Here is a 14,147-nt window from a genome sequence, read left to right as displayed (position 1 = left end):
GGACATTGGCCTTGTCGCGTCAGTGCATGTGACGCGACAGGGAGGGCCACGTCATCGCCGTCGCGGCGCAGCGCTGGCTCGGGCCGCCAGCGTGGCCACACTGTCGCGCCACATGCACTGGCGTGACAGAGGCTATTTATCGCGCCATGCGGGCTGGCGCGACCAAACGGGATATGCCCTGCAAATAAAAACCAATACGGTTTAAATTTAAAATATTATTAAAAAAAAGTTAAAAATAAAAAAAATTCCCCGAACTCGGACAGAGCTGCCTGCCAAGTGCCGTGTCTCGCCGCGCTTCTTCGCCGCGCCGGCCGCCGGTCGCGACGCCACGCGTGGCGCTGGATTCGCGCATGGTGGCAACGTGCCGCGCCGACGCTGCCGAGTTCAGTGGTCCCCACATCCGCAGCCGCTGCCACCGCTTCGCCTTCCGTTTCTCCTTTCTTTCCCCAGTCGAAGCGCGCAGGGCTCACTCGCGGCCGCGGCGGCGCTCACCTCACTTGCGAGCTGAGGCTGTAGCTGAAGCTGAAGCCGAAGCCCTGGGGGAGGAGGGCGCAAGATTTCGGTAGCGGTTCCCCGCATCCCTTCTGTCCCTGAGGCTCTCTGCGGCTCCACAACGACGGCGGCGACGAGGAGGAGCGTCTGAGTCTGACGGCGCGGCGAAATGGTACGGATCCTCACTCTCCAGCCCCCACCCTTTAGGTTTTGACGGCGCTGCGGGATTTCTCCCTCTCTTCGTTATTTGATTGGTTAATTTCTTGGGAAAAGAGTGATGAAACCGTGGATTAAGCAGACCGAACCCTGTGAGGGCAAGGTGTTCGAGGTTATGCGCATTACTTTTGCTGGATTTCTACGGGGGGGAAATGTATAGATGTAAAGCAGGGATGGGGAACTGAATCGAATAAATCTTTCGAAAAAAAAAGAACTGAATCGAATCGAGTAAGATTTGATTTGGGATATCCTGTCTTGTGCAAGAATGTCTGTATGTGGGCATAGTTTGGTGCGATTGAGAAAGGGCCGTGAAATTGGCTACTACTGCTGATTAGCTAGAGGAAATCGCGAGGGGGAGTGTTTTTACGTTTATTCGACAAGAACCTTTTTGCAATGTTACTAGTGTTTCGTCTCCCCCTCCCGACCTGACTTTCTGGCACCCGATCCGTGTCTTCATTCTGCTCAGGAGGTATTCTCCGAGTTCAATTCCGGCGAGCTCTGCCTGGGTTAGTGTTTGGGGATTTTGGTTCAGGTTAGTGAGGGATGGTTCAGGTTGGTCTGGGTGAGGTGAGTCTGTGAGGCACCACCAGAGCCATGAGGTGAGTCTGTGAGGCATCACCAGAGCAATGACGCAAGGGCGGTCTGATGGTGGAGGCAAACGATTGATGGCTTGTAAGATATTATTAGTGTAGTGGCCTTTGTAGTTAATCCGTTGTCAGAAGCCACAACATGTAAGGAGGGTAGGCTGGGGTGGGGTGGGGCTGAGGGTGCGGAAGGGAAGCACCCTCTTCCGCTGTTGAGGAAGGCGATTTGGATGTATGGTTCATTGGGTCCGGACGGGTTACAAATAGTGAAAGAGGCCGATGAGTAGTGTGGTGGAGAGGAGTCGTCAGGCCTGGGTGCTATAAGAAAAAGACAAATCGTTGGGTTAGAGAAACACTTGGTTTCCACACTGGACCTCATATTTCTAACTGAGATAGGAGGAACCTCATCTCCTAAGTCTTTCCATTGTCAATGGGCTAGGAGGTCGAGGAGATCATGGCAATTTCCTCCACTTGAAGCATAAGGCGAGTGCCCAAACAAAGCTACCTTATATAAATGTGAAACACTTCTGATGAACAGGCTCTGTTCTTTTTAACGTTGTTATGTATCAACTCCAGTTTCAGACTGATAGAAACATGAGAAACACATTGCAAGAATCCAGACACAACTTTGAATGTGGATGCAATATGTGATCCATGCAATAGTTCTGTGAGGTTTTGTAAAATTAACTCCAATTTACATGTTTGCGTTTTTCTGTAGGATGTGGTATGCGAAGTGTGTGGTGCTGTCGGTTACAAGCATCTTTTGGTACAATGTAACAGCTGCAGGAATGCTACTAGGCACAGGTAACTTCTCTTTCTACTTTGGTTTCATGTCTTTTTATTCTCATATTAAAGTGCCCAAGTAAAAAGAACAAAACAATTGCATGGATTTTGATTAAATCTTGTCATAATGAAGTTTAAAATAGTTCGGTGCTTGATTTATTATCATTCTTGTAGAGAATAATCTGCATCAATTAAGCCCTTGTTTATCATATCCATAAAATCGTATTTACATAGTACACTAGTTATTCATTTGGCATCAAGGTGCTCAAAAGCTTTAACCTCTTTTTACACTTGCCTTTACGAGAGCCATACAGTAAAATCTCATTGGAATTTGGGCTTGTGTGGCAGGGCATTTTAGATCTAAGAATTTTTGAAGTTGCTTATTTCTACATCTAGAAATTCTTAGGCTAGGAGTTGTAGGTTGACTAAGAAAGATTATTAAATATTATTAAATTGTGACATCTAGAAAGATTATTAAATTCTTAAATTCGGTTCCTTAGAAGTAGAGACCGAACTTATGATCGAATATTCGGTTCCGGTCATCCCAGTCCGGTTCCTTGGTTTCGTTTTTTCCCCCCACCCTTAGGCATCGTATTGCGAAGCACATATAGAGAAATTAGTAGGAGAGAGTAGAGAGAAGGAAGAAGACAAGGGCAATTTGGTCTATGGATTTTGATAAATGCATTAAAGAGGTAAGTAATGGCATATCTCGAAGATAATGTAAATTGTGATGGCATGATTCGATTATTGTGAATATTTGTGATATTTATTAGAAGGAAAAATCCACATTACCCCTTGACTCTTGCTAGAGTTCGAGTCCCCCCCACTACAAATCGGGTATTCTACACCTTGGAACTTTTAAAACCGTTCATTTTACACCCCCGGGACAAGGGAGAGGTGGTTTCTGGCTGACGTGACGTTCATGTGGCATAAAGGGCGATTGCATTGTACACATGGTAGTGGGGCCCATACGGCAGAGCCACATCGCCTACTCCTTTCCTGCACGCCACGCCACTGCATGCCGAATAGGGATGCTACCCGCCGAGTAGGGGCCTGAGTCTGCAGCCGTGCTGCTTTCCGCGTCGCACCGCCGCTTGCGGCTGTGCCACCTATAGTGCACACGCCCGTGCCGCTCCGCATTGAACTGCCGTCAGTGCCGCAATGCCGCTTGGCGCGCAGGAGCGCCGCCTGACCAACGGAGTAGGCCTGGGCGTTCGGTTCTAACCGAACCGATCGGTTCGGTTCTTCGGTTCTTGAAGAAGTTCGGTTCCTAAAAAAATAGGAACCGTTCGGTTCTTTTCAAAACTAAGAACCGAGGAATTTCAGGTTCGGTTCTTTCGGTTCGGTTCCGGTTATAACCGAACTAACCGAAGTTACACATCTTCAGGGGATGAGGGAAAAAAAATTGGATCCGGTCGGAGGCCACTCCAACCCCGCCGCGCGACTGTTGGGAGCCGCCTCCGCGCGCCTGCAAGGTCCCGCTGCGCAGTTGCCGCCTTGCCTGCAGCCAGCAGGGGATCGGCGTGGCGCCGTCGTCGCGCGCTGGCCGCGCCACAGCCGCCGCCGCCTGCTAGCTACGCCGCTTGAAGGGGACCGCCGTCGCCTGCCGTTGGCTGCTACGCCGGCCCCACCTGTGGGCCCTGCTGGCGGGGCGCCAGCCGCAGCCCGCAGGGGTGGCGTGGTGCCTGGTAAGGAGGGGCAGCGGCCGTGGCCCGTGGGGCAAGGACGGCGGCCGGGCTCCCGCCTCCGCGTGGGGCTTGGCGGCGGCTCGGGTGGGAGGTAGGCCTGGGCGGGCGGTGAGGGCTGTTGGAGCTGGCGCTGGCCGGCGGCGAGGGTTGCGAGAGCTGCCGAGAGCCCGAGGGCGGAGGGGTCAGGGGGCCAGGGCGCGCGGGGTGGAGAACGGCAGGGCACAGGCGGCGGCGCGGCGCGATGGGGAATGGGGAGGGGGCGCTGGGAGTGGTGGGAGCTGCGTGGGTGGGTGGGGTGAGGAGTTGGGCTAGGGTTAGAATATGGGCTGGCGCCTTGGGCCATTTGGGCTTCATGGGTTTAATTTGCATATGGGCTCGGTGTGACACCCCGGCCCAGGCTTAATAGGATTAATAGGATACTCATACCAACAAGTTGCAACTTCTTTTTCGGAAGCCGATCTCCAAATAACTCCGAGGTTAAGCGTGCTTGGCCCGAAGAAATTTGGGGATGGTTGACCGACCGGTAAATTCTTCCTGGCTGCGCACGAGTGAGGGCAAAGTGTGCAGAAAAGACTGGTGTTGGTCTATGAGGGCAGTCTATGTCCTAGAGAGCTGCCAGATGTAAGCGGGCCCGGCCTCAGGGAGGCGGGACGTTACACTCGGTTCCTCGGTTAACCGAGTATAGGAACCGAACCGAACCGAAAATTTCGGTTCCTGAGAATTGGGAACCGAACGCGAAATCGAAATTCTTGGTTCCGGTTCTTTCGGTTTCGGTTCTCGGTTAGTTCGGTTCGGTCCTCGGTTCTCGATTAAATTTGCCCAGCTCGACAACGGAGGCCTGCATTGAGCAGCAGCCTCCCGCGCCGGGCCCGTGCTCGCTCTGCTCCGCCTGTCGCCTAGGGGCCCTTGCTTGCGCCGCTCTGCTTGCCACGCCGCACTGCGCCTATGGTGCCGCACCGGACCACCGCCGGCGCTGTGCCACCGCCATCGTGCCGGGCCTTGCGCCCAGGCCCGTGCCGCTTGCGCAGTACCGAACCACCACCAGTGCTGTGACGCCGTCTGCCGCGTGGGGGCCGCGCCCACATCGCTCCGCCAGTTGCGCCTGTGCCGCTCTGCCGCCTGCAGTGCCAGGCCTTGCGCCCAGGCCCGTGCCACTTGCTCGGCAACGAACCACCACCAGGGCCCTATGTCTGCGCCGCACTGTAGCGCCGCTCGCGCCACTCTGCATCGCACCACGCTAGGGCTGCGCTCAGGCCCGCGTCGTTCCGCCGCCCGACGAGCAGAGGCTCGCGCCGCGCTGCCGTGCGGGGGCCCGACCGCGCATTGCACCAACGACTGCGGAGAGCGTGGAGGGAAGAAGAGGTGACGTGGCTCTAGCATGTGGGCCCACTGCCATGTGGCTGATGAAATCGCCCTTTTTTGCCACATCAGTTGAAAACCACCTCTGAGGTGGTCTAGGGGTGTAAAGTCAGACGGATTTAGTAGTTCTTTGGTGTAGAATATTCGGTTTTTTAGTTGGGGGAAACTCGTACTTTTGCAAGAGTTAAGGGGGGTAATGTGGACTGTCCCTAATTGAATACCTCTATGGCTCTTGAGGCATAAAAGGTCTATCCTTAACTAGAGTGATTTGTGGTTTTGTAGATATTGTTTGGATACGGTTATTTATGATCCATCAATTGAATGGTTGTGCGATGATTGCGCCCCAAGACATAATGAAGCCGTGGAATCATTAAATTGGTGGGGTGATGACCACCACTCTATTCAATTGGGTTCTTCTATAATTGATGAACCAAATGTGAATAGAGCGAAGGTGACGGAGGAATTGTGGTCATGGGGGCATCGTAGACATAGATCGCACATGGCAAGAAGATATTGTACTTGGGGGCATCGGAAACATAGATCGCGGAAGGGGAGAAGGGATAGTACAGATGCTTGCACTAGACATTTTCCAAGTGAAGGTACATTCAACTCTTCGGAAATGTTCATTGGGGAAAATTCAAAGCTGAAAGATGTTGAAAAGGAAGGGGAAAGTAAAAATGATCACTTAACTTATGGGCCAGAAATTGCTGATGGTTCAAGTCATTCGGCTTCTGGCCTTGCTGCAGAAATACAAAAGACGATGGATGATGTTGAACCTACTATGAACACTATGGAGTGTCTAGACCTGGGCCTCTTAAAAGAAAAAGATAGGTGTTCCTTGTCACCATGTTATGTTGAAGGGTCCATTCCTCAAGGTAGCAAAACTGACTTACTTCCTTTAATCATTGAGAGATCCCAACCATTTATTACGGATGATTCTTGTCCTCCACTGCCAACTGTGGAGCCAGAAGATGGTTCTAGTCAGGCATCGGAAAGTGCGGAACAGTCTTGTCCTTGGGTGGGGGTTAATCCAAATGCCTCAAGCCATTCACCCTTGGACCCTGCACTAGAAATTGAAGAACAAGAAATGGAGGCAGGCTTTTTTGCTTCAGTTAATGATGCCCAGCAATCCCATCCGTCTTTTACTGGTGAAACTAGTCCTACATTGTCAAGTGAGGAGCATATATGTGGTTCAACCTCGGAAAGTTGGGAGCAACCTCAGCCTTTAGAAGTGATTAAACCATGGGGGGATGTGCCAAAGAGTATCCTAGGATCAAACCCTCAATCAAGTTACTCACAGCCAATGCAGTCATCAGGTCTAGATGTTGGGAATACAAACGTCTTGGATTCTTCTATAGTGTGCTTGTTCTCGAGGTCAATGTCAAAGACTGTAGAGCCATCAAGTCCCTCAAATGGAGGAGACTCAGCTGTTGAGCAAGACCATGTTGAAAGAACAGAATGCTTTTCAGTCAAGGAAACTGTCACCCCTTCAGTCGATAATGTCCAGGGATTGAGTCCCTTGGCAGAGCCATCAAGTTCCTCAAATGGAGGGGACTCAGCTGTTGAGAAAAACAGCGCTGAAAGAACGGAATGCTTGTCTGGCACGGAAATTGTCATCCCTGCACTGGATTATGTCCAGAGATTGAGTCCATCGGCGGAGCCATCAAGTTCCTCAAATGAAGAACGAGACTCAGCTGTTGAGAAAAACAGTGCTGAAAGAACAGTATGCTTGTCACGCACGGAAACTGTCACCTCTGCACTGGATAGTGTCCAAGGATCAAGTACCTTAACAGCAAAAGAATGCTTGGTTTCTGATGTAGACAACTCAGATGAAGCAAATAGATCAGATAAACATAATCTGTGCAGCATAGAAAACACGGAGAGTGGACAAGTTGAGGTACCTTCACATCTAAACATCTTGAATGGCGAACTCCATTGCAGTCACAATGGCCTTAATGAAAGCTCCCATCCCAATTCTGAGCTGAAGGGAAGGAATACCCAAGATGATGTGCCGAAGGCTTCAGTTTCTGCTGCCAAAAATGTGGTTTGTAGCCAAGTATCACAAACGGAAAATGATAACAGTGAGGCATTGCCTTCCAAGAATAGTCCATGCAAGGCAACAAAAAGTAACTTTAAAAATCGATCAAACATACACACTCAATATCATACTAAACATCAGGAAACCAAGCTTGAGATCATTACCAAGGATAGAAATGCTGATCCTGCACAACTGAAAAGTTGTAGGCCATCAAAGCAATCCGATCATGCTTGCTTAAGTGTTGGCTCGGAGTTGTCTTCAAAGACTAAGGAAGTAAATAATGCCAATGATGCAGAGCCAATATTTTCTAGTGCAGCTCAATCTTTTGAGAATATTGTGCCCATGAAAAGAAAACGACCTATTTTACCATGTGATGAAGATGAAGATGCCAAGGCCATGCAGGTGGGAGATTCAAACCCCCCATCCAGCAAGAATGATGAACAGGTAAGGATGAATAGGAGACATGTAGAAAATGGTGCAATGAACAAGAGAAGATCTGGAGGGAATCATGAGGAAGCGTCGCGTCCAGGAAATACACAGACAAAGAAGCAGAGAAGGGAAAATAAAGATAAAAATGCACCTCTAAGGAATCCTAGTGTGCGGTGCGCACCGAACGATGCTGAGCAGTTAGCATCAGAAGCTGCAGTGACAGAGGACCACTGTAGCATATCCGGGATGCCAGTCTTTTCAGCATCTACAGATCAAGAACGCTTTTTTTGTCCACGACCCGTTGATAGATCATATTGGATGTATGTTAGATGCCCTCAATCCTATTCATTCTAAATCATTTCAATATTTGTCTCTGCAGTGCTAATATTTTCACTTTTTGTACTGATAGTGGAATCATGAAGATTGGCCAAGAGTATATTTCCCTGGCTGCACATCTCTCAAATCAAGCATGCAAGAAGGTGCAGGAATTATCAAGATCATTACCACCTGTAATGAAAGTAACAAAGCATTCGAAGTTGAAAGCCTGGCCAAAGAGGTGGGAGGCATCATCAGAACCTACTGCTGAAAGCATTGGCTTGTATTTCTTTTCAGATAATATGAGGTGTGTGGCCTACCCTATGCCTACTTGCTTGTTTTGTATTTTCAGCTACATGCTAGTTTAAATGATGTTGCTTTTATAGGCCAAATAAAGATCTGGATCGACTAGTGCAGTATGTCACTGATCATAGCATAATTCTGAAATATGTTTTTGGCGTTGACAAGCTGCTGATCTTCCCTTCTGTTCTCCTACCAGAGCAATGTCAAAGTAAGTATCATATTGTTGATTTCACAATGTAATTTATTTACTAGTGCCATGGATACTATATGGCATGCTTGCATTTGCATTTGGTCAGCGCAATTTTGCATTGCAGTTGTTTCTACTGTCAACTACTACACTTGAAAAGTTATTTATTTTATTGCAGTTAAGTTCTTGCGTTTTATAGTTTAGACATCTACTGCTTATATTTTGCAGTTCACTTAACAAATCCTGTTGTATTGTAGCGTTCCAAGGGAAACCCTATCTGTGGGGAGTGTTCAGGCGCAGGTCATGCAAGAGCAAAGCAGCTAGTCAAGTGAAACAAAAGGTTTCTACATCACATGCTGCGGAGAGAAAGGACCGTGAAGATAAGGTGCAAGGTGACACCCAGGACCAAGAAATTCCTGTTTCAAAGGGTACCATGCCATCTGAGAGGCAACCGTCTCCAGGCGCTGTCCATGGTGTTGGCACTGAGATTGACCCCAGTGATCATGGACAGCCTCACGCAAATTCAGAAGCTCCCCCAACCAAGCTGCTTGGCCTTGTCGTTGCGCAGACACCAAGATCGGAGCAGTTTATCAAGGAGCTGGAAAATGAAGGCGCACTTGTGTTTGCTGTGAAGGGGTTGGTGAAGCCGGGTTCTTTAGGGCTTTAGGCCTCCGATGCTGTAGGGTCAGAGAACTAACCCGCGACAACAGCGTTCCGGCTTCTGAAGCGTAGCTGTAACCTTCTGTGATGTTTAGGACCAAATTAGATGGTCGTTAATCCTGTAGGAGTGTATGATGTACCAAACTGAAGCTCGACTGGAGCTTTTTTCAATTTGTCGCTTTTGAAAAACTCAAGATTGTACTGAGCAAAGAATATAAAATTGAGGTTTCCTTATGATGTGCGCATTGTCTCTTACTCTTCCAGAATATAGCTATGTTTATATTTTTTTTAAAGTTAAACTTTTTTAACTTTAACTAACGATATCTCTAAAAGTTGTAAATTGAACGGAGGAAGTAGGGGTGCAAATTGATGACATTTAGATATACCTTCAATCCTCTTTATTTCAAAGTTTTATACTAATTTTTCAAATTGAGATCTTATTTTCGAGAAATAAAATTTTGAACTAAAGAGGATTAAAAATGCACCTAAGAAACATCAATTAACACCCCTAGGAGGGAGTATTCTCTACTGCCAGATACCAAGGAAGTGCCAGAGTCCATCAAAGCAAATTTCTTGTTTGAGTGGTTCGTAAGAGTTGTCTTTAAAGATTAATGATGCCGAACTGAGATGTTCTCTCTGACCTAACTTTTGACTTGAGAACACAGTGCAAAAGAAAATAAAACGAATTACTTTAATTTACCACATGCTGGAGATTGAGATGCCGAGCCTCGGACGCACTTTCAGTAGAGTGGAGCACCGAGCACGGTCCGGCCCTCCGGCTAGGCTGCAGTGGCGGAGCTAGGAGTGGCCTGCAGCGACCATGGCCCTGCATTTGCAGGAAAATATAGCGGTATATATTCAGTAAAGGGGGAAAAACAATGAAAGCCTAACTACTCTGTGGCCGCATAGGTTCAGTCCGAGTCCCACACAACTACTAGATGGGAGCTCTTTTATTTTTCCAACCATCAAGAAGTGGTAACCTGCTAGTGCCTTCTCAGCTTGCTTTTTGCAATTTGCACCCGGGCCTAACTCGAAATCATGGCGCCACCTCTGTCAGGCCAGGGTAGAATGCCTAGCGTCCACATGATGTGAAGAGCTACTCTATCGGATTAGCGGATCTAGTACGCTCACGATGACATCTTCGTAAAAAAAATTGTTTATACTGGATCCCTAGTATCAAATTCTGCATTTACCATCCTTTTTTATGCATGAACTTGCATTTGCCACGAACATCAAATCAATGTGTTAGTGGCTGGTACAGGGGAGGACCGAAGCAGAGGCATAGATGGAGCCATGGAGGCGAGGTTGGAAGAGCCCGGCCAGGGGAGCTTGGCGGGCATTTGTGTTGGTTGGTGTTACTCCTGGGAATGGATTGGGTCTAATCCATAGTTGGATATGGACGTCCAACTATTTTAGATGTAAGGACTGGATTTGTTGGATATAGAAAATATAGGATAATCCAAATCTTATTGGATTGCGGATGGATGAAACGCTAGACTGCGGATCAGAAACTTCGCTCTGGCCGCCAGCCGCACCAGCTCGCCGTCGATGCTGCTCGCCGCCGAACGCATCCCATTGAGCCACCCCAGCGTGATGGCGTCCCTGGTGCCCATGGCGAGGATGTTGGCGCAGAAGACCGGCCTCGGCACCGCGTCGACGGCGACCTTGGCGCAGGAGCCGAGCAGCGCACGCTGCGGCGCTAGCTGCTATCACTAGCGGCACACGACACCGCCGCGCTCGTCATGAAGGGCCCCGCCGCCGTGCTCAACTTCCCTCCTCGCTCGTCATGATGCGGCATGCATGCATGCTTGGGTCAATGGCGCCCGCCAATCACCAGCCTCAGCTCTCCCCTCCTCGCCGAGTCGCAGCTCGATCGCGCGACGGGCTCACTTGCGGCCGCGCGACGGCTGCAACGTGCGCCGCCGGGCCCGTCGCATGCTGGGAAAGACGCACGAGCTGATGACCCAGGCCAGTTGCTTCGTTCCGTCCACGTACGGCTACTATATACTAGGGAGATATGCGCGCCCGTAGGATGGAGCGCGTGAGTGAGATGGTGACGCCAAATGTAAAATGTTCCTTTGTCCCACATGTGGAATCAGTAATTTATATTGAAACCCATATATTATATAGAATATGGCCATATGGAAATATGGAATGCAAGTGTAGCAATTCCAGAAAAAAAGATATATAAAGCAATCATATGCTTCCTGTTCTTGATGCAAATGAGACGACCGATATTTGTGAGATGATTTCTGATGGTGTGAAAAAAAATAGAGGAATTACAAAATTGCACTTATATCTGGGCTTCATTGCGCAATTGAAAGAATTCAAGCCTGAATCCTAAGTCCTAACACATTTTCTTTGGTATTAGATCTTCGGCAGCTCCCCTGCAACTCGGTGGTGCTCCTGAGACACCTCCGTTGACGGTTGCGTGCACTGTGCCACCGAGGTTGCACAGCAACAGCATGCACCATTACGGTGAACAGGCTTTGAGGAGTTGGCAGCTTCAAAGCCGTGCTCCATAATATCAGTGGGCAGTGGTGGTGGCGGCGCCACCGGATGCTCAACGCCATAAAATGCTGATTTTGGAGTAAAGCCGTGCAATTACGAAAAAGAATTACTACATATAAGGTTCTATTTGGATCCTCTTGCTAAAGTTCACTACAGTTAAGGTTCTATTTTGGAGTAGTTGCTAAAGTTTAGCACTTTGAATCCTAATGATCTCGCTAAACTTTAGTTGGACGCCAAAAATAGCTTTAGTCATTAGCCAGCTAAGAGTGGCTAAATTTGCTAATAGTGAGCAAAGTCTAAAATACTCCGCAATAACACTCCACCCGCTAGCCTTGGTGAAATAAAGCATAGGTGGAGGGTTGTTGCAGAGAATTAAAAAAAGGGTAGCACGGTGATTTAGAAGAGTTTAGTAAAGGTATTCAAACAACCTCTATTAAAGTTTAGCAATCTAAACTTTAGTTTGCTAAAAAAAGCTCCAAACTTTAGTAAGCTAAACTTTAGTTGGAGAGGATGCACCAGATTCAGCGAAGGAAGAGGCACAGCCACAGGCACTCACGCACCATCATTGGTGGTATTCGGAACTGTCCTTGTTATATGTCAGTAGCAAGACTGGATTTGGGCCCTGTTTGGATTTTTGGATCCAAAATTTTGGAACAAGGAATCTTGCATGCATGGTACATTAAATAAAATTTATTTGCGAAACCTTTTCATAGATGAGTGTAATTTGGCGTGACGAATCTAACGAGTCTAATTAAGTCACGATTTACTACAATGATGCTACAGTAACCATCCACTAATCATGGATTAATATACCTCGTTAGAATCGTCTCGCAAAGTAGCCTTAGGGTTCTGCAATTAGTTTTATAATTAGACTTTATTTAATACTTCAAATGACAAGATTTTTTAATCTAAAATCTAGATCTAGACGAATCAAACGGGGCCGGAATGAGAAGGGAGAGAGAGAGGAAAAATGATGATGAGAGGTGAAAACTGTCGCCGGACATTGACGGTGCCACTGCGTTCGGCTGGTGCCTCCAGCTCCAGCGCTACAATATTTTTCTCTCACATCTCTCCAGCTCCAGCCTCCAGCCACTAGTCAAATAACAATATTTTTCTCTCACACTACTCCAGATCCAGCCTGCTGAACGCAGTGGAAGTGGGTTCGCGAGGTGGAGCGGCACCGGGGACGGCGGGGAGAACGGCACCAGGAGTGAAGCGGAGGTGGCAGGGGTGTCGTCGATTTGCTTGACAGGCAAGGAGGACACACCTAGGCTCCATTTAGTTCTCAAAAATTTTTCTATAGTACCTGTCACATCGAATTTTTGAATATATGCATAGAGTATTAAATATAGTTAAAATATAATTAATTACACAGTCTAACTGATTAGTACGAGATGAATTTTTTAAATCTAATTAGTTTATGATTGAACATTATTTGTCAAATAACAACGAAATATGTTACAGTAATTTTTCACGGATTTTCCACAAACTAAACGGGCCCTAGCATTTGGTAAATTGTCACATCAAGATTTCACAAAAAGATAAACTTCCGCATGGAGTACTAAATGTAGTCTATTTGCAAAATCTTTTTAGGGATGAGTGTAACTTTTCGAGATGAATCTAATGACGCTAATTAATTGATGATTTACTACAGTGATGCTACAGTAACCATACTCTAATCACGCGGTCAAAGGCCTCTTTAGATTCGTCTCGCGATTTACACAGGAGTTATGGAGGTGGTTTTGTAATTAGACTTCGTTTGCTGCTCTAAATTTTTGGTCAAAAATGTAAAAAAATTTCGCGAAATTTTTTTCCACCTCAACCAAACACGGCCATTGTTTGATAGGGTCTCTATTTTCCCACCGCAATTGACACAGCCACAGATACGTGCCGTGTAGTAATTGACGTATCACGCACACTAGCTTCTTTCCTACTCGCGAATTCTTTTTTTACTCACGTACAGTACTCGGTCTGGGAGGCTTCTGTTTTCTTCGGCGATAAGGAACATACTCCGTATATGATGCGACGTGGTAAATGATGCGACGTGTTCAGCACCGACCGTATGTATGTGTACCCTGCGTTGCACATACGCGTATGGCTCCAAGGGTATGTGTACTTGTGTATGCACATACACATACGTCTCGGGAGTTCGGGCCAGCCGGAGTTCGACACGTAGGGTAGCAGGAAAACCGACCGCCGGCGCCCGTGCCGCCTCGATCGCGTGCCGTCCCATGGAACCGGACGCGCACCCACCATGGACGGATCTAGAGTGGCGGGCCCCACGGCCAGCCGTAGGCCATTACGCCTCCTGTGTGCCCACGCGCACCATGTTTACCATCCCATCCCTGACCTCCCAAACAATAGATCCAAATTAATTTGAACATGGACGTGATCACGATGGAGCTACAAAATTTCCACATATTTATATTAGTTCTTCTATCATGTGAGATCCGCGAATGAATGTATCATAATAAAATATACTTATCTTTATATTTCTTCTTTTCTAGGTTATAAAAATTATAAATTCATTCCATACTCCAATTCATCTTCCTATCAATCAAGCAGTAATTACTAAATTAGGA

General features: G+C 47.7%; 1 protein-coding gene across 2 annotated transcripts; it reads left to right on the top strand.

The window, feature by feature from the left end:
- Positions 1-264: 264 nt before the first annotated feature.
- On the top strand, positions 265-9,291 carry LOC120643646. Of its 2 annotated transcripts, XM_039920068.1 has the most exons (6): positions 265-664; positions 2,011-2,096; positions 5,405-7,909; positions 7,999-8,211; positions 8,291-8,415; positions 8,652-9,291. In XM_039920068.1, exons 1-6 carry the CDS (start codon positions 662-664, stop codon positions 9,059-9,061), a joined length of 3,342 nt encoding a protein of 1,113 aa, XP_039776002.1. In that variant the 5' UTR covers positions 265-661; the 3' UTR covers positions 9,062-9,291. The 2 variants fall into 2 exon arrangements, with proteins under 2 accessions (XP_039776002.1, XP_039776003.1); XM_039920069.1 differs by lacking the exon at positions 5,405-7,909 and having other exon boundaries at positions 266-664.
- Positions 9,292-14,147: the final 4,856 nt, after the last annotated feature.

The sequence above is a fragment of the Panicum virgatum genome, chromosome 8K (genome assembly GCF_016808335.1).
Source record: "Panicum virgatum strain AP13 chromosome 8K, P.virgatum_v5, whole genome shotgun sequence".
Taxonomy (NCBI): Eukaryota; Viridiplantae; Streptophyta; class Magnoliopsida; order Poales; family Poaceae; genus Panicum; species Panicum virgatum.
Note: the sequence above shows the minus strand (reverse complement) of the source record. Positions and strands in the feature narration are given on the sequence as shown.

Bases quoted from the DNA above. Each gene is read 5' to 3' on its own strand.
- LOC120643646 (XM_039920068.1), top strand. The intron at 7,910-7,998 runs GTATGTTAGATG...TTGTACTGATAG, and splicing joins GTTGATAGATCATATTGGAT to TGGAATCATGAAGATTGGCC. The intron at 8,212-8,290 runs GTGTGTGGCCTA...TTGCTTTTATAG, and splicing joins TTCTTTTCAGATAATATGAG to GCCAAATAAAGATCTGGATC.